At 39.4% G+C, this 21,181-nt stretch overlaps 1 protein-coding gene and 1 pseudogene across 7 annotated transcripts in view; both read right to left on the bottom strand.

The window, feature by feature from the left end:
- The window catches only part of LOC307213759 (uncharacterized protein), a 50,932-nt gene that overhangs the window by 9,025 nt on the left and 20,726 nt on the right, over nucleotides 1-21,181 (bottom strand). For 5 of the 6 annotated variants that reach the window (XM_079971896.1, XM_079971900.1, XM_079971895.1 and 2 more), the window contains 4 exons: nucleotides 17,771-17,857; nucleotides 15,211-15,349; nucleotides 13,249-13,343; nucleotides 2,856-2,921 (listed from right to left, as the gene is read on the bottom strand). In XM_079971896.1, coding sequence (XP_079828022.1) covers nucleotides 2,856-2,921; nucleotides 13,249-13,343; nucleotides 15,211-15,349; nucleotides 17,771-17,857 — 387 coding nt within the window. The remainder of the gene's footprint in view (nucleotides 1-2,855; nucleotides 2,922-13,248; nucleotides 13,344-15,210; nucleotides 15,350-17,770; nucleotides 17,858-21,181) is intronic. The other variant, XM_079971899.1, reaches the window with a different exon arrangement.
- Nucleotides 14,281-14,955, bottom strand: LOC307213778 (activated RNA polymerase II transcriptional coactivator p15 pseudogene; annotated as a pseudogene). The gene has a single exon. The product of its transcript is annotated as an activated RNA polymerase II transcriptional coactivator p15 pseudogene (transcript).

Raw genomic sequence — 21,181 nt, 5'->3', positions numbered from 1 at the left:
TTCCTCTCCTTTACATTTTAGTGTCTGCTGTTCTGCAGCTGTCAGCTTGCTCCTGAGTTTCATGGCGGCAAATCTGCCTCCTCATGGCCCATAAAGCTACATCATTGGGGATGGTGGTATGCAGGTGTGGAAAAGGGAAAAGTGCAGATGAGCCTGTTAATGATTTTTCCATCACCCCATGCTGTGCTGCTAGAGAAAAGGGCTGACTGCAGAAAGCCACCTTTCTTTGTTTGCAAAGGTATCCTCCCCACCGCAAAGGTGTTGGTTTTTCACGTCAAGGGCTGTTTACTGAGATGATTCACCTTATATGGCTTTTTAAAATGCTTTGAGACTCTAATTAGAGAAGTGGAGTCACAAAACAGCGAAGACTTTTACTTTCCCGTTAACTTCACCTTGCAAATGTCTAAATCAAATGATAACTCCAAGTTGTTTAGGCTGGCGTCACTGTCTGCTGGAAGCAGGGATGGAGGCAGGCAAAAATCTATTCTTATGAAGACCTAACACAACTCTCCTACAATCCAAATAAAGTTAGTTGTGACTAAGGCTGAATGAAGTTGTAACGTGTTTACTATGCAGTAAGACCCACTGAAAATAGTTACTTCCAAGTTAATGTGTGGAATTATACTGAAGGCCTCACTAAAACCAGAGGAACTAACTTAGAAGGCTTTCAATGATTCACAATAACCATTAGCTTTAGCTGAATCGGACTGCTCACATTTAATTCTCAGTGGAAAAGTAGTTCTGATTTTACCGCAACTGCTACGTGCTATGAGTCAGTGGCAAATTAAAAAAAAAAAAAAGACCCTCTGTCATCTTGAGTGTGCACTTCTCTGAACTGCACTGAAGTGAATGAAAAACCAGTGATTTAAAAATGTTTTGGTAATAGTGTTATCACCAGAACATATTATTTCAGAATACAGTCTTTTAAAAAAAAACCCAAGAGAAAAATAGGGTTTGTGTGTGTGTGTTTATGTATCTCTCTCCCCCCCCTCCATATATATGCAGGAAATAAAACTAAGCACCCAGTGCTTCAGACAGAGGGAATAAGTAAAAACTGGTTTGCATATAAATTTTCTGTGCCAGCTAGCCTTGCTTGGAATGGAATTTTGTATTTTATATTCTATTTGATAATCCACTGAATGTTTGAAAAAAGGTATACAACTAAATTATGAAAACGGCTCCACCAGGAATGGCATTAATGTCAGGGCTCTGACCACACAGCAAAGAGAAGGGAAGCAAGAGAGGCTACAGGGCAGATTATATGTTGGCTCCACATCTCCTTTCTGTGAGATATTGAAAATGGGATTCTCAGAAAAAAGAGGAAAATATTATCATGAGTCATTGCTCTGGCAGTTCTCCTTGACTGCCAGACTTACCCGTATTTACCCATCCACTAGAAATAAGTAATGATCTTATTCTCTGTTTGAGCACCTAAATGGTAATGTTGACTTGTGAGAAACAAAATCTCATACCTCTCTGCCAAATGGTGCAAAAAGTTAAGCCTCGCATGCAGTCTAAGCTACTAAAATAACTCCCTTCTTTTGGTCAGTTATGTAATAAAATGAAATAATTACGTCTTCTTTATTAAGAAATTATTTTGGCATGGAATGTTATTCAACAAGCCACTTCTGGCGGTTAGTTCAAAACAGGTATCAATAATCATTACAATGGATTAGCAAGAGCTATTAAAATCTATGGATCATAAAAGAAATATTTGCATGGCTAATGCAGGCTTGTATACAAAGTCCTTTTCCTGCTCACCTTGGGTGAGTAGGAATTGACTCTAGGCGATCAGACAACGACACTGGGAAAGATGGAGTTCCACACCCTCTCAGGTCATCAATTTACCAAAAAAGGATTAAGAAAGAAATGTGTGGGCCAACTGGCTACTCTTCAATATTTGCAAACAAAGCCTGATGAGAACAAGGGAAACTTCAAACTAGCACAAGCCATATCATATTTAAGATTTACCTTAATTACAGAGCAGGCTAGAGGATTTCAACCTGTCCTAGGATGTGTTGGGAGGAGGGCTTTGAATCCAATGGACTCCAAGGCCCCACCTTCCCAATAGCTTTATTTCCTCCGCCTACCAGCGGTGGAGGAAGGACAGCTGCTAAGGTTTTAGTAGTTGCAACAAGGTGCCCCCCTCTGGAGCTCCTTCTGCTGGCAGAAAGGGAGTTCTGCAAAATCCTATGGTCCTTGGGGTGCCCTCCTAGAGACAATAGGATTGCACCCAAAAACATTTATTGTTGTTGGTTCATCCTATTTCATTTCACATGGATGCATTCATACTCCAATAGCAGCACGCAAATGGCAATGTGGGAGCAAGGTATGTAACCTTCTCTCAGATGCCCCCTTCCCTTGTGCTGCTATGGGAGCAAGTTGCATATGTCATCAGCTGCAATGTCAACTGATGGGAAATGAGGGCAATGTTGATCTGATAAAATTGTGGAATTTCTTAGAGACAGGAAGCCCTAAATAAAGAACATAAGAAACAGGCTCTAGATGGAATTCTAACAAAAGCAGTAGTCCTCAGTGAATTACAGTTTCTGACAGAATATTTTTTTAAAAAATGTCTTACGGACAGAGGGAATTGCTGCTCAGACTATAATCTGGTACTTTCTATGTACCAAATATGTCACAAAACTGTGCATTTGTTGTCAGAGTAATGGAGTATTTTGAACACAGTTCCCACGCAAGCAACTGAACTGTTTTGCAATGCCAGGAGAATAATTGTAGGAGCACCAGAAGTATAACTCACCTGTTCTAATCTAATCTTTTTAAAGGACAGGAAGGCCTGAGGTTTTCTCACCTACCATTGAAAACATCTGCTCAGTTTCTTGCTGGGTCTTTACCTGTTTCCTCTCATGAAAAGCTAGAGGCTGGCAGGTGTCAAAAGATGGCAACAAAGAATCTGTACTCTGTATGAAAATAAGAGGGGAATCAAATGCTGGATTTCTGTTGCTCAGCACACACACAATTCACAATTTTATGATGAATTTATTAAATGCATAGTATTTTAAAATTTTACCTGCCTCAAAGCTGAAAACTACAAATAACCAAAACAGAGAAGAACACTGATTTATGGTTCTTGTTTAACTTATTTAGCTGAAAAGGCAGACGGGGAAGAATGAAGACTCTATTCATCAATAAATAGGGATAAATCTTATTTTTCATTAATATAATCCTAAACCTTGTAACACGTTAGACCAGTCAAGGAACACTTGTTTCTATAGCATAAAAATATATGGACTTATGTACATTGTTTAGATATTTACTACTTAATTATATTATTAAAAATGTGGATAATGATGATTAGCAGCTGAATTTGGAATTTGTATTTTTATGTAATGTTGTTTTTTTGCTGTGATGTCAACCACTTTGAGATTTTCTAAAATATGAAGCAGCATACTAAAATAAAGTGAACAATAATAATATTTACTAGATCTTACTTTTCCAGTGAATGAAAACTGAGTTCTTATATGCCAGTGATTTTACTCTATTTTCCCATCTAAGGATGTTGGGGGAGAGATTTATACACAGGACTTACACAGACTCTGTGTTCAAGATACATTTTCAAATGGATTCCTATATTTATAACTGTGGCTAGGATTCACCTTTCTGTAGCAAACTATAGAAGGCAATAAAAAAATATGAAGTGACCAGAAAGAACGGTGGGATTAAAAAAAATCAGATAAATTAGCTCTTCTTGTTCATAGTGCAAATATATATATATATCAAACTCTGCCTGGAAAAGTGATGCGTTTTAATAGAAATTTGAATTAGCCCTGGTGCAAACGAAAACAGCCAAACTAAACTGATAGATATGAGGGGGGGGGGATTGGTCATTTCAGGTCATGTGACTAATAGAACCCAACAATTCACAATCTCTATGGAGGCAGTGGGAATTCCAGTGTTGACTGCTGCTAGCCCAAACAACTAGGAGAAATCGGCCCACGTGAGCAGTAATTGGATCAGAGTGGCGATCGGCTGGAGGTGATAAAATGGCTGTAGCACCTATCCTACCCCAGTGCTATTACCAACACTTCTGCTACGTGCCAGTTCCCCCACTTCCAGTTTGTTGCTTTAAGCACTCTTCCAGTTGATGGAGGGAAATGTTACCTGGTAATTGCCATGTAGAAACTACACTTTTTCATCACTTTATTAATATTCTGGATATTTGGTGTAAAAATGCACAAAAGTGAAAGGCCCAGGTGTTAAGTATTGGGAATAAAGCACCCAAACTTCCCAGAGCCTTAGGAAAACGTTAGAAGGAAACAGGAACAAAGGAAGTGAAAGAGAGTCGTGCAGTTTCTTTCGGCGTTTCCTACAGAACATGAGGAAGGATGAGATATGTGGTGAGATGTATTAGCCCTCTTCACACAACCCAGGATTCACATGGGGACCACTTTCCCATGGTGGCTCCCACATGGCTGCAGCATATATGTGAATATGGCTAACCAAAGGGGCAAGGCCAATTGGATAGGTCTCTTTGCACTTCCGTGAAATCAGGGCAGCGATCGTAAGCGAGACAGAAAGAATAAACTGAGCAAGACTGCGAGAAAAATTAAGGTTTCAAAACAAAGATTTTATTGCCTGTGTGACTATCACAGATTGGTTTTCTTTTCAGTTAAAGAATGCCATGCAAACTTATATTATTACTACTGCTATAAACAAATCAGGGCAGCATCAAATTTTGCAAAAAGGCTGACATGTGCAGCTAGTTTGTTCCCGACTTGCTTATACCATCCCAAACCGTGATGCCACAATTGTAACTCAGGGGAACTAGTTGAATTTTTAAACAAATTTCTCCTGAGTTGCAAAAAACAACTTTATTGGAAAATGTTTCACGAATGAAGTCCACAAGTCTAGGTTTCCTGTTACAACTCCTAAGTCACAAGACTGCTGTATCCTGACTCTGCACACATGCAGGAACCATGGCAAACATCTTTGTTACAGCAGATTGTTTAGTTTAAGCACAAGACAGCTGAACAAAGAGAGGATGGGATATTAGTCTTCCTGAGTGTGTGCCACATGTTGGGCATCTATTTTACTGTTGTTCTACAAACAATAAACTTCTCTTTGACAAGCATCCCATATTCCATCCCTTCCTTCTACCTCCCCACCTCACATTCTACAAATAAGTTAAAAGAAACCCAGAAGTTACACAAAACCTATGCACAACAACCCAAGCTCATCATGTTGTGATGCATGTAATTTAAATTAATGCTGTATTGTTTTTAACACTTGATTGGGAGCCGCCCAAAGTGGCTGGGGAAACTCAGCCAGATGGGCGGGGTATTAATAATAATAATAATAATAATAAATTGAATTGATTAAAAAAAAAACCCCACCAACCCACCAATATCTGATAAATGTGAAAATGAAGATGGTAACTGTTCAGGTAATAGATGGCCGAAGAATGAAGAGGGGTTTTTTAAAAAAAGTTTGTTTTTGCAACAGATGCAAAAGAAAAAGAAGAAAAGTTTTAGAAGTTTTGAAGAAATGGCAACACTGGACAAGGACAGACAGGAAAAGAAAGAAGGATGCATCAATGGGTTCCCAGAGTTGTGTTTATTTGGAAGACTGGGGAATGGTGATATTTGGAGTAGTGATGGAAAAGTATAAGGAGGGATGTATTCTTGTCTAAATTCAAACTGAGATTATGGTAAGCCATTCAAGAGAAAATGTTGAGAAAGCTGGAGACACGGAGACAGAGGCCTAGTTTTAGCTTACGCTAACCTTATCTTACGCAGAATGAGATGAAAAAAACAGATTTAGAATAGACCTCCCAGAACAGAGGGCAACAAGAAGAATAGATGCTGAAATACTTGGACTCCTTCAAGGAGAGGGAGACGTGAAGCAAGAGCTAAAGAAAATGTTAGAGAAAAAGCTAGTTGAAAGTTGATACTGACCCAGTTATACAAAAAGCATAGCTCAGCACGATGTGAATGAACACCAATGAACCCAAGTGAAAAGTTGGGCTCATATACTCTCCTCCACCCTGCAGGGGAGGACTTCTGATGAGTTTAGTTCTTTTAAAGAATCTCAGCTTGGTGTTACATTTGAACCAGGGATCCTGGCTTAAAAAGCCACTTTAATAATACAGCTTAATAACCCGTGGTTAGGGGGAGAATAACACAGGAAGAGATGGAAGTGAAGACACAGAAGGGGGCAAGGTGAACTCATTTGGAGAAGAACAAAAGGAGGTCATTTAAGAAAATTCATACCAGATCTTATCAGTCTCCTTGAAGAACACAACAAGAATATTAGCAGAGTTGCAAGGAAGGATTTAAATTGTTGTTTTAAACAGTTTTTAATTATGGTTTTTTAGTGTTGTAACCCATGCTGGGACCTTAGGGTAAAGCCTCCACCATGAAGGGTGGACAATTAACAACAACAACAATCTATAATGTATGAATTTGGAGGTAAGAAATCAGTGGCATAGTAGATGATCAAATCTAGTCTTTGGCTCCCCTACACCATTTCCAGTAGAATCATTGTTCCGAACAACAGGACAATGAAGAACTGGGTACAAAGACAGCACAGCTTTGATCCAGCAAGAAAGGAATATGGCTCTATACATCATATACAGTGAAAGGTTTTTATAAAAGGAGGAGTCCAAAACTAACCAAACCTCATTTCAAAATTACAAAAGAATGCCAACGGTCAAGACAAAAGCAAGTCCACAAAATCAAACCAAATATCTAAAGGCACTGCTTGCTCTTTTTAAAGTTCTTGTTTCTAGAGGTGAGTGGATATGATACTTATGAGAAGACGACCACTTGTTTTGTTTTAGTTAGGATTCTTGCACTAAGCAGTCAAAGTGTGCCAGCACTGGAGTGAGCGATATTATCGGGTGTTAGCTGCAGCACTCTGATACATCCTTGAGAACTAGCACATCATTAGTGATGCCTTCACAACTAAATGTTCAGGCCCTAGGTCACAAGGCAGACAAAACCAAGGATGCTCCCAGTTCCCATCTACGCTTCACCAGTTTAAATATTTTTTATTAAAGTTGTTTAGATGGATTTTTGGCACTTGATTTAAACTTCTCAGTGTAACTACTCTTCCACAGTTTGTGTGTGTTTGTGTATCTAGTTAGCTACCTAGATATGTGAGCAACTGACATAGTCTAGGACTTGAAATGTACTTCATTTTACAGGTTAGCTGGGATCTACTTAACCATCTAATTAACAATTACTTTGCACTTCAGCAAATGACAGTGCAATATGGAACACAACAGATGCTCTGAATATAATAATAGATATAGACACCTATTATTTTCTGTCTTTTTAAACAAAGTATTATTATTATTATTACATTTACATCCTGCCTTTCCTCCAGTGAGCTGAAAGCAGTGAGCATAGATGCCCTCCTCCCCATTTTATCTTCACAGCAATCCTGTTAGACTAAGAGACAGTGATTGATCCAAAGTTACCCAGTGAGGTTCATAGCTAGTGGAGATTTGAACCCAGGTCCATCGCTCTAACTACAAATTGATCATACAAGTAGCAGAAACCAAATTCAAAAACCGGGCAAGAGTGTGTTGACATTTGAATGAGTGCTATAGCTTTTAAAAGCCAGTTCCACAGGCTCGGATGGTGAACCACATAGGAAAGAATAGAAAATAGACTCCAAAATGCAAACTAAGCTCAGACTTGCACCAGATTTCTTGTGCTATATTGGCCACATTTCTCAAGAATAATATTTCTGAATGAGAGGAGGAAGAGAGGCTAACTGTACTTGGATTAAGAGGGAAAATGACAAAACAGGCATACACACATACAGTAAATAACCCTAAAACGACTTGGGGAGAGAAGATTTCCTCAGCCTCCTTTGTATATAATGTGCATAAATGGCTGGGGTCAACAGGGATTTGAGGAGAATCAGTTTGGGTGAGAGAGACATCCATTGGTGTAATAGTTATTCAGACCTGGTTACAAGTCATTGGTTTCAGTAAGTGAACATTTTCACTGCTTGTTGCGAAGCAGTACCAAATACTGCAGTAGGTGGAGAAGATTCTGCAGGTGTAGGAGCTCTCTATGTCCAGCTTTTGCCCAGAATAAGAAAGGCTTTGCTGGGTCAAATCAGGCTGCACTTAATAAAACATTACATTTCCAGCAGCAGCCAGCCTGTAGTCAACGGCTAAGACTTGCCAAAATTAGCTGCTACCATTGCCACTGAGCTTCTAACCCCCTTAGTAGGAGTCTAACAACTCAAAAACATGTAGAATGAAAAGAGAAGCAAAAGAGCAACTTTAGAAGTTGAATATTATATGGTATACATGGGAAAGAATGGTTTGTTTCCTAAATGAAAAAACCTCACTTTATTTGCAATGCTTACTCTGTTTATTTACTTCCTCTACAGTTATTGGTACAGAATAAATTCTTTCAAAAATGAGCAATGTCAAGATGCCGAATTCAGCACATATCAGAAAGCCACGATTTCAGAAACAAAGTGAATTAAAAGATTTATTATTATGATGATGATTCCAGTTGTTGAAAATATAAAGGTGGAACAGTTCATAGAATTGCTTGGCCTCATCTGGTTTACTCGCCTTGGCTAGATAGGAAGCTGCTTTACACCGAGTAAGACCATTTGTCTCTCTAGGGTCAGCGTTATTTATAGCAGCTCCCCAGGATTTCAGATGGGGTTCTCTGTCAGCCCCACCTGGAGATGTCTGGGATTGAATCTGGAAACTTCTGAGTGCAAAGCAGAAGCTCTACCAATTAACTGCAAGCCTTTCTGAAAGCTAGATGCACATAGCTTGCTTTATTTATTTCTTGCTTTGAGCTCTCTTTCTATCACACTGTAATCTCCAATAAGATTTGAATTCAGTTCCAAGAGGCCCTAAGGCATTCCAACAATATAAAGGGTGCGTCTCCATTTCTCCATTTTATTTTCTTCTCACGTATCTGTGAACACTTTCCCCTGCTTCCCTCAGACACACAGTAATAAGGAGTCAGCCAAGATATATTTGTCTTAGGCCAGGCAAACAGGGGCCCATGTGGCCTACCTTTGACTGGGATAGGATGAAAGGCTAACAAGGCCCTCCTAACTGTTTGGTGACATCTCCACTAATCCTCCCTCCGTTGGGAAACAATTACAGAAGTCACCCAGAAGTACCTGCAGGAAAGAATTTCTAAGGCAAGTCCCAAAGAGATTTCAGTTTCAGACCCAAAGTAAAACATTTTCTTCGCATTCTAAAAAATGTCGTTGGGTTTGTTGGGAGTTTCTCAGGAATGAGGAGCACTACTGATCCCAATCTGGCATGGAATTAATTTATGGATACCAGTACATGAAGATGTGATGATGTAGCTTAGACAGATCTTTAAAGGGCAAGACAAATTTATGAAGGATTAAGTCTTGTCAACAGCCGTTATTCGTAACATTTTGGATCTGCAGGAAAATGTTGAAGTATGAAGTGTTTCTGTTCCAGACAGACAGCCATGCCTTCCTCCAAAATACTCAATTCCTCCTCCCAGCCTCCCCATAACAGTTAGCATTCTCTGGCCACTGGGCTGTTTGTCAAGTCCCCCCTCCCTTAGTTCCCCCCTCAATATTTTTGTACTTCAGCAAGCTTTCGAGGCTTCCCCAAGCCAGCCAGTATCTCCTTGTTGAGTGGTGCTCTTTTGCTACATCAGCAAAACACCCACAACCTGAACAGCAGAAATAGAGGGAATGATGGTTAAAAAGAAACCTCCATATTCAGAGTGTATACGCCTCCCGGCACCTGGGACTGGGGGCAATCATCTATTTGTCTCCAATATCACCTTCATGCTCTGATTGTGGGCTTTCAAAGGTATCCCACTTTTCAGAAGAAAAATGCTGGGCTATGTGAACCAATTCACTACAAGAATTATTACGTTACCAGCTTAGCGCCTGTTAAGGGTGGGAAATGGAGAGTGCTTTGCCAATTCACTCCTTTTTCACTCCCCGACTATATATCCATCCCTGAGGCCTCAGGGGGAGAAGCAAAAGAGGTAAGTGCTGCTTTTCCAAACCTACCCTAATGCCCCTCCAAATTCCAAAACTTAACAGCCCGGAGGAGGAGGAGGAAGAGGAGGAGGTGGGTGAATAATGCATTCAGGGTTGGGGTGGATAAAGAGGTAATGCTACCAACTCCAGCAGCTGGAGTGAGATACAGGATCTGCTCCCTCTAACTGCAACCTGTTTATTGTGCCCCTTTGATGGGCAACATGACTGTCTCCAAGCTCCTCTAAGGCCATGTTCTATATACAACTGTGGTGTCAGAAATGGTATCAAGCATTCCAGTTTGTGGTGACCTTGAAAATTTTGCTCTTTTCAGAAAGTATCTTATGATTATGACTTTTTTTCAGGACATGATCATTATATGCTAATGTTCTACCACCTTTATTCTGTTTGGCTTTCTTTAATATGCTGTCAGTCTTCAATCTTACACCAGATCGTGGCTCCTTGGTCACCTTTCAGGGGGCATCGAGAGTCTCATGTTCTCTAAGCACCCACCAAGAACAGACTGAGGTGAATCTGCAAGTTCCTACTGAGGCATAGCATGTAATATTGACGTACTCCTTTTTACTTAAGCATGGTAACTGTCATCTAAAATGTAAAAAGTTATCCAGAAAGTTTAGAAACTTTATTAGATACCTCAAAGCTCATAATGATAAATGGCATGTCAGACTGCAAAATCATGTCTCTCCTTTTGTTAGAATTCAGAGAATGCAATAAATACCAGAGTAAACAATTCAAGTTGCAAATTAACCCTTTAGCCAGATCCAGGAACCTGACAACTTGCCCAAAGCACACTGCTTGGTACAGCGGACTGGAAGCATGATGTGATCATTACACCGAAGTGTGAAGAGCTCAGCCATCCCTGCATCCTTTTTTCAGGGCACAGCTGGTGAACAGTACACAGTTAAATGGAGAAGGGCAAGGGGAGATGGTTAAGGGTCTAAGGCAAGTTTGGATCATTCATTCTTCTTTTAACATTTTCTTCACTGCTCACCCTCTCTCCTAAGAATTCCTAAGTACATGCTATTTAAAGAAAGCTGAGTTCTCGACTGTGGTATCTCTGTCTGCTGTCCCATGAGCTCAGAAACTCCAGGATGTGACTTGGGCCACAGATTCTGCACAACATGTTTCACACAAGACATCTTCACATGTACCGATTAAGTTCATAACCAGAGGTACCACTGTATATAGTATTAGCTGAACTCAGTTTAAATGACCCAGAAAGCTTTTCAGATGTTGAGCATATTTTAAAAAACCCACCTATATTTTATCACCAGACTCTTTAAAATCTCCCATTTATGTTGCAGAGATCAGGCAGAATCCAAATGGTTGTGCTGAGAGAGTCCAAAGATGAAATATAGTTTCAGAGCTCCCAGTCACCGCACCCCACTTTTGACTTTAGCTCTACCTAGCACCTGACAAACCACTCCTAAAAAACAGGGATTCTTGAAGGAGCAGATTCTTTTGCAGTGCAAAGCTCTGTGATCAGAAAAGGAAACTAAGGAACCCTCCTGAGCGCCATGGTGGAAGCAAATGGCATTAGCACACCACCTGCCCCTTTGCATCCTGACCACAGCAAATACTTCCTGTTTCCTCACCTCTGACAGGAAACTCTGTGCCACGGTACCCATTGCAGAACAGTTCTAGTCTCACAGAGGAAAAAGGGAAAGCAAGGGTTTAATCTGAATCAAGGCTCAAGCAGGACTTAGCCACGGAACCTCTTGTTGATACCAGGTAATGAACAAGAGAGGGCACCAGAAGTTGTGTAGACAGGTGTTCCCTAAAACACACAGGCATCTAGTGATGGGAAGATGCTTCCAAGCTGGTTGTCCCACCACTACTAGTTTAAGAAGTTAAATACTGAGCAGAGCACCCTGCACAAAAGGTGTTTTGTGTACAATTGTGCTCCCTACCCCATGAATGAATGAATGAGTTTATTACGGTCATAGACCAGAGAAACATGGAACAACAATAGTTTACAAAGGGAGTAATGGTGTCAATTTAAAAAAAATTGTAAAATTATACATAAAAAGCAACACATATGCACACACACACACACACACACACATATATACACATTTATGCACTGCAATATATGTATAGGCTTAAAAGATAAGGGGGCTTGTCCAGGAGTCAAGTCTTTTACTTTTTTACAGCTAATGCCCTCCGCTTGATCACAGCCGCAGAAAATTTGGCCACTTTCAGTGTTACTTCTGGGTTTTTATCTCCTAGTAGGATTTTCAGCCGCTGAAGTTCAGATCGACCTGGAAATTTCTGAACGATGGGGGAGATAAACAGTGACCTAATATCCCCATAAAGGTCGCAGTGTAGCAACACATGTGAAGCCGTTTCCACCTCTTTCAGACCACATGGGCAAACTCGTTCAGCATAGGGTTTGCCCTCGTATCTGCCCTTTAGTAAGGCAGATGGCAGTACATCAAATCTGGTAAGGGTAAACGCCCGCCTGTATTTTGCGATTTGTAGATCCAGCAAATATGGTGTTAGATTAAACCCTTTTCCATAATCTTGGATAGCTGGATATTTATCTATCTTGCTCATATGATCCTGAAGCTCTGCATCTCCTATTCGCTGGCTCACCATCCTTTTAGCCTTTTCAAAACCTGAGGCTATAAGTTCTTGTGAGGAAAGCCCCAGGCCCTTCAATTTTTCATAAAGCGACACTCTCCATTTAGACTGGAACGGGTCTAATAGAGTCAATGGAGCCACTCCCACTGGGAAAAATATGAGTTTTAGCCAGAGGTGAATCTTCAAGATCCATATCCTGGCATTAATAGAGAGTTGACCTACCTCCAGCCTAATGGCTGCGTTGGAAACGCAGCCTACCCCATGAAAGCAATTGTTGAGTTATCTACTTATAAAAAAAATGTAGAATATTGAATCAAAGGAGTAAATAACTCTTATGGGCATTTTAGGGAAATCTTCTAGCCTGGAGGGAGTCACTTGTGAATTACAGGTTGAATCCTTCTTAAAGTAGACTTGCTGAAAGCAACAGAACACAACCTGATATCAACACAGTTCAGGAAGCCAGAGATTTTACAGGACTATAAAATGTAGCTTCATTCAGATATGTAGAAAAGTTAAGGCCTATTTAAACATCACATGAAGCATCTTATCAGAGAAATCTCCCACCCACCATCAAGCTGAGTTAAGACTGCTGACTATAATTAGAAGCCTCATAAAGTAGAGTGCTTAGAAATCCAAGGTTATAAACAGAAACACGTATTTGCTTACTTTTTTCAGGCTGCTACTGTTTTTAAAGCCATCAACAGGCTGGACTGGATTGGTTCTTGCTGAAGTTACCAGAGGCAAAGACTTTGTAGCTAACACTGTAAATTAAAAACACAAAGTATTTAAGTAAATTGTTTTTTGTCATTTGTTGTTGACTCGTTGTGATTAATAACTAAGTTATGTATTACATATTACTAGCAAATTTGTATTTCCAAATTTGTATTTCCAAAGAGCCTATTGCTCTTGCTTCTTCACTGCAAAGTTTTGTTTTTGTTTTGTTTTAAACATATTTTTATTAAATATTTCGCGGTTTACAAAAGTATGTGCAATGTCTCTTTTTTCAAGTTACATTTTCTACAGATCAGTTTCATTTGTTGAGACATTAGTACTACATTAGGAAGAAAAGGGGAAAGAGGTGAAGGGGGCATGGTAATTGGGGGTGGGGTCGGGTGGCGATGTATCTATTCTACTTAGTGGATGTGGGGGGGGGGGTTGTGTCAGCGTCGCTTGTGCAGGTTCTCTTTACTATTCGCTTGTATTCCTTTGGTGATGAGAGAGGTTGGGGTTGGCCTAGGGTGTGGTTGTTTGTGATTGGCTGTGGTGAACTTTATTTTCATGTGTGAGTGGGGTGGGTGGGTGTTTTTGGATTAGGTTAGCCATATTGATTTGTATGCTGTTGGTGAGTTCTTGTTGCTGTCTTGTTGGGCTGTGTATGTGATAAAGGGGAGCCATACCAGGGTGAAGGTGTCTTCCTCTATTTGTCCCCGTGTCAGTTTCAGTTTATCAGTTAGTTTTTCTAGTAAGGCTGTTTCTCATACTATTTGATACCATTGGTCCATTTGATACCTGACAGGTCTCTCTCCAGTGTCTGGCTATGATGTTTCTGGCTTCTGAGAGTAGGTGGGTTATGAGCTCTTTATTTTTTTATTTTTTTCAACTTCACCCAGAATACACTTTTAATGCACATTTAAAAAGCGCTCATCTTGCAAATTGTTTTGCAATCCAAATATACAATAGCTTGTAAAACAAGTAGTTTAGAAAATGAATGCCACCATGTAAAAAGACTACTTAAACCTATAACAGCGGAGTTTCTGCTTGGCTCATCTTTACAGTTTTCTTACTGCTTCATCAATATCAGTAATCTGTTCCTTCAACTGGCTCCACTGTTCTGGATTTAGAGAGATACCTTTTCTGCCAGGTTTCATTTCACCTTTTTGATACATCCAGTATTCTCTAATATCAATTAGGACTTTACCCTTAAAATCACGAACACTGACATATCTCATTTTACCAATCTGAAACATATTCTCATCTCTGTTGCTACTTTGCTTGGAGGAGGCAGCACCTTTGGAGCTTTCACCAGTCTTCTGTTTCTTCACAGGCTTTTCAGGCACTGCTTGTTTTTTCATTTTCACCTTTTTGTCAACTTCACTGTCCGAATCACTGGCAGATGAGCTTGAAGACACAAGTTCTTTTGATTTTGGCATTGTTCCACTCAGAGCCTGCTGCTCTCACTGCCTTCCTCTCGGCTTGCCTTTTTTATCCGTTATGAGCTCTTTATGATGTGAGTGGGCTTCACTGCAAAGTTGAATCTAGAGGGGGCAGTTTCTAGGGTAGAGCAGGCAGATAGGAGAAGGCCACTTTTCTCCTGCCTGCAATTTTCCTCCTGGAGCTCCCTCTCAGGTGGGGTTTTAGACTCTGCTGTTTTTGGGTGTACAATCTCAAAAATAACACCCCCCCAAAAAAACCCTAGCTAGGATAAAAAAATTGATGGGGGGGGACGACTGCCAGAGGAAAACGTCATCATCAGGGAAAGCAGTTGTTCAATACAAGTGTGTACTTGGGGGTACTACTCTGATCTGAATGAATCTGCTTCCCACCAAGTTCATTAAATCTACACTGTTACCTATTTGGATGAGACATTTTTAGCTGTTCTAAAATGAAAACATTATAAAGATACTCAGCTTTTTGCCTTTATATCTGGAAGCTTTTCTTTGAACTTTGAACCATGAATGCCTGCCTGGATGAGTTTCCAAAAGTTTTCATTGTCTTGTTGGTTCTTTAAGATTCCAAGTTTAGTTAATTCGTTCTGCAACCCTATAATCTTAGGAGAGAATGAGAAAGAATAAGAGAGGCATATGGATAGCACCAAAATCAAATCTAACATGGTTTATTTTATCAAGTATCACATCTCGAATTAATCAGATACTGAATCATGGGAACTGTGATACTTTTGGATATGCTATTTATGGTGGACAGAAACTGCTGGTTAGAGTGGATTTTGCAAGGCTTGTAATGAAACCAGAAGCATGTTGCTCAATTGTGTGTTTCCCTCTAGTCTTCTTTGCAGTTTATGGCATATCCATTAGCTAAAAAGAAGGGGCACAAGAGTGTCCTAGTCCCACTGTGGCCGCTTACTTGCCTGCAGATTAAGGGCCATCACATTAGCAGGATACATCTGATCCCTGTCAATTTAACAGGATTTGCATTTTATGTTGTGTGCTAAATACAGAAGTGGCTTCTAAGTGAAAGCAAATACAATTTGATTTAAAATATTGGTTTTGGGCATACAGCTTATAGTTTGTCTTGGTTTAAAACAAACCCCAGTCAAAGAAGTTACAATATGTAATCCTTTTTTAACTGCATTTGTTCAAAGAAACTTTTATTTACAAATTTAAAAATGAATATAATCAGCCAGACTAGCTTTACTCGTTTTCCCCTTTAAAACAGACAATAACTAGAATAAAACAAGTGAATGAATTGGATTTATTTTCTTCATCGGCTCTCATGACTGTAAATTTCTTTTTCTTTCTGCAGAAGGTGAATATATTTGACATCTCTTCAGCTACTTTTACTTCATTCTCTGCAGTGAGTGAGTTGGAAGCAAATGAGTTAAACAATTAAAAAAAAATAATAAAATTTTATTTATACCCCACCCTTCTCGGTTTAAAAACCGGGCTCAGGGCAGCTGACAGCAAATATAAAACATTGATTAAAATGCGACAAAAACAGCATAAAATACAACATAAAATGCAGCATCTATATCAATAAAATTCAAAAATTCAGGGGTCATTTGGGGGGGTGGACAAAACCCAGTCAGTAGACATCAAATGATCATCAGGGCTAACTGGCCAAGTTGGTCCTACTAGGGCCAGCAAGGAGACCAGGGAAGAATTTAAACGTGGGGTCCCAGAAAGGGTTTCTTCATAAAAGAAGAAAAGGGAAAAGGGACTAGAGGATCAGGCTAATTCAAACTGAATGCCAGGTGGCCTTCAACAATGAATGAAAGGTCTCTTGCTACAGACTAACAGGACTACTTTCTTGGAATTGGCAAGGAATCTGTTAAAGTTGCCACATACCCACAAGCAAATTAAACAACTCAGTAACAGAACATAGCATACAGGGAAACAAACCATTAGAGAAAATTGCACGTAATGATAATATGTAAGAATATATATAGTAGCCATGCATACACTACTTTTGAACTGAAAGTCATTTTTCTCCATGGTTATGACATGTATTCCTATTATGTATCCAAAAGTGAAAATCTGCATTTGAGAAAGTACTTTAAGATATGTAGATTAAGAGCTAGTTCCTGAAGATAAATTGCATTTTCACAAAGAGATGTGAGTAGCTGTTTAAGATCAATTTGTAGTTCAAACAAAACAAAACAAAACAAATCTCCATAAGGGCAGCAGATCATCAAGAAGATCTGCATAAAAGTCAGAGTCTTACCCACTGTTTACTCCTTAGTGATGCTGTAACTTAAAGCAGATATCTGCCAACAGCTATGTAGCCAAGTTTATAATTTTCCTAGTGCTAACAAACAATCGTGGAGTAGTAGGCAGGCTTGAACAGATATTAACAATGGGAAACAGTTGGAAGTTGTTGTCCTTCCAAGGACTTCTGGTGAGAGGCCTGGGAAAGTTGAAATCAATGTTAAGCTATACTGTGCTTGCTGTCTGGATACACAGAAGTCTTTAATGCCCATGAATTTCAGAAAGGATTTAATTGCTTTCAATGCTCAGTGATACTGGTGTTCATCTTGTGTTGAGCAAGCAGATATACTGTGTTTTAGATTACTTTTTCTGCGGATGAACACTTTTTGTACATTATGGCTGTAGTGTTTTATATAATATTTTTAGGCACTTCACATTTCACTATTGTAAATTGCTTTTGGAAACCTCTCGATACGTGAATTGCTTTGGGATGCTTTTGGATGTATGACTATAATAAACTAACTAACTAACCAAGGTGACTTCCAGACGCTTAATAGGAATCAGATTTGGAAGTGCTTGTTTCTGGTTGAAGTCCAGATCTGTAGGGTACTTCACTTTCACATTAGTCACTTCTGCCGTATGTGGCTGGCAGCGACAGATACAGAACCAATATCCCATAAAAGAGAACACTTGGGTATTCTAAAGAAAAAGACAGCAATCTTTCTTGGGATACTTTCTAGTCCTTATAACATAGTCTAAAACCATCCACTTACAATAATAAGAGCAAGCTGAGACCTGTACCTTACCAGGTAACTTTTTGAGTGTGGCATGGACTCCAGGTATTTTGTATCGTGAGACAAACTGCAGAAGGGCACTCTGGGACTGGAGATACACTTTTTCAAAAGAAGATAAAAAAAAATTTGGTCAGTATTTTTTCCCTAGTAGCTGGGAAACAAAGCTCAAAACAAATGACAAGTAAACATTCAGCCACAGGAAGCCATTAACAACAGTGGGCACCAATTAGGGCTCAGCAGGTATCCCTAACACCCCCTGGTGTTTTTGCCCCACCCCAAATGCTTTGACATAAGACTCACAGACTCAGGCTTAGGAAGCAGGCTGTTCCATTTACTCAGCAATTTGTAGCCACATATTCCCATTGATAGGCTTATAAAACCTGTTTGTAGTCTTTTTTTCTACTTCCCTTCAAGTTTGTGTCATTAGAAGGCACAATGACTGTCTGCCCAAAGGAAAATACTTTGGAGGGAAGAAGAAATTAAGCAGCGGCAAGAAGTTCCTTTGTCTTCTCCATTTTTTTCCCGTGTACAACAGTTATGGAGATTTAAAGCAATATTTGTTAAGAAAATGTTTGCTTTTTTAAAAAAAACAACAACCCTTCAAGCCTCTTCTTTATTGAAAGTACTTTCAAAAAGGCAACACCTTAGCGGAATGGAAGAAAAATTATTTTTGGATCAAAATTCAGCAGAAGGCATAAGTAGCATACAGCTCAGTCCTAAACATGTTCACTTGGAAATGTTTTCGGTGCACAAAAAAGGAAGTGAGACTGAAACTTGCCATGACTTAGTCAAGAAGGAGGAAACGACCATTTTCTGTTACATTTGAACCAGGCCACTGAGTTGGACCATTGGCCCATCGAGCCCAGTGTTATCTGTTCTGAAAGCAAAGCATCTACAACACCTTTCCCATCACCTCTTCCCTGATCCTTTTAATGAGCAATTTCAGGCACTGAGCCTAGAACCATTTGCATAAAAGCTCCCAGTGAGTTACAGCCCCACTCCACAAAGTCATGGATTAACCTGAGAAAATCCCTATATTCTCAGTCTCGTCGCCATCCACAACTGCGAAAAGATAATAATACCAGACTACCATGCAGAGTTAATTTGTGTATTAAATGTGTATACTGACCGCCCTTCAAACATAAATCTCTGAGCGGTTCACAACATAAAAAGGCAAGATAGAAAACAAACAAACATATAATAAAAACAAACCAATAATCTCACCTACTTAGTATTTATGTAGCATTTCACACACACATATCTTGTTTTAACATTGACAACAATCATGGAAGTTTAAAGAAGGGCTGAGATCATATTGCAGAGAAGTGGCGGTGACTGAGAAAGTCTGGCCTGCTTAATGCAATCTAGTGGGTACATGGCAGAGCGAAGATTCAAACTGGAGAGTTCCTGATCCCTTGTTTTGTCTCCTAGCAACTATAGGCTATTTTGGAAGGTACTATTTTAACAAGCTCGTCATCTACTGATCAAAGGTAGGCTGACAACGGTTGATTGTTAAATTGTTTTAACTCTTCTCATTATAACATCATTTTTGTACAGGGCTTTTGCTGTTGTGCTAATTATTTATAAATGGAAAAAAGTGAACCAGCACTTAAATGTGAGTGAATCAAAATTTAGGCATTAAATTGGTAACACTGGAGAAAAATATAAACTTAAGAGCAGTTCCTTTTGAAGCAGGCCCCTGTGAAAAAGCGAAGAAACTGATTCATGCACTGGACCTGTAAATGGATTATGAAAGCTAAAGCAAGCCTTTATGGGGTGGCAAGGGGGGGGGGGGAACGCACAGCCTTTTACTACCACTTGATTGTTCTAACTTTCTCCGCACTTTAAAACTTTATAGTACCAATAAAGTTACTGAAATTCAAATGGTAGGGAGAAGAGCATTTGCCTGTATTTCCTTGTCATTTTATCATAGCCTAGCTCTGTTTTATTGCCAAACTCTTCCAGCAAGGAGGAACAACAAAATAAAGATTTGGGGAAAGTATTGAGAGGTAGAATATGCAGTTTTGCAGAGTGTTTTTGAGCCCCCTTGGTTGGCTCATTGAGCCTCAGAACATACAGCTAACATGCCTAATCAGTAGAGCGGCTGTGTTTATCCCCAAAGAATTACAATTCATCCATTTTGCAACCTCCCGCATCTGTTGCAATGCTGTGCTACCTTTCTTGTTACAATAGAGTGGTATCATTTCAAAGTAAGCATAGTAAATTGATTGTTGCCTTTAGGATGCTGTTAACTTTGCTGCCCGTATGCTAGCCCTTCTGTTTTATTTGAAAAATTCTGCAAGGTCCACACTTTGCTGTAGGCGACTGTATATGTGTCTCTGTGATATACAGCATTCAAAAAGAAATAACAGTCCAGCCAGGGAGAGATAAGCAGTTTGAACACTGGGAATCCAAAGGTTAATACACATTATGATAGTTCTATAGCAATAATCAACCTATATCTATTAAGTAAATAAAATAAACTTTGTCAAATCTTAACACACACTGGATTTATTTTAATCAAATTCTTAGTTTTATTATAAAATAAAATGTAAAGGCACAAGCTCTGAGACCCTTAACAAATTTGGAAATTTATTAAGCACAATGGATAAAAGGGGGGAAATAGTTTCTAAATTGTACTCTACATTGCTTAATGTAACTTATGGATCTATGGAACCCCTTTAAAAGACACGGGAACTAGATACTGGAACACAAATTCTTCCCAAGGACTGGAATAAAATTTGTGAAGCACAACCCTTTAAATCGGTTGACAGTTTTCTTAGGGAAAACTCATTAAAATTATTACACAGATGGTCTGACACTCCTTTGCAAATGTCAAACATGTTTTCTTCTATATCACCTAATTGACTGCAATAAGCTTGGTACATATTATAATATGTATCATTTATGGTAGGAATGTCAGCTGGTGTAAGATTTTTGGAATTTAATTTTGACAAAAATGATAAATATTGCTAAAGAAAATATTGTTCGTTGTATAAAATTAATGTTATTGAATATTTTTGATTATATCAATGTAAATATTTGGTCAAAAGAATTGGCCAGTGTGGTGTAGTGGTTAAGAGCGATAGACTCGTAATCTGAGTAACCGGGTTCGCGTCTCCGCTCCTCCACATGCAGCTGCTGGGTGACCTTGGGCCAGTCACACTTCTCTGAAGTCTCTCAGCCCCACTCACCTCACAGAGTGTTTGTTGTGGGGGAGGAAGGGAAAGGAGAATGTTAGCCGCTTTGAGACTCCTTAAAGGGAGTGAAAGGCGGGATATCAAATCCAAACTCCTCCTCCTCTTCTTCTTCTTCTTCTTCTTCTTCTTCTTCTTCTTCTTCTAAATGATCTCGGCAGCACAAATAGTAATTGTAACTCAGTGGAAAATAGCCCAAAATATTATATTGGGCACCTGGATATCA

This window comes from Podarcis cretensis, assembly GCF_951804945.1.
Source record: "Podarcis cretensis genome assembly, chromosome: 3".
NCBI classification, from domain to species: Eukaryota; Metazoa; Chordata; class Lepidosauria; order Squamata; family Lacertidae; genus Podarcis; species Podarcis cretensis.
Note: the sequence above shows the minus strand (reverse complement) of the source record. Positions and strands in the feature narration are given on the sequence as shown.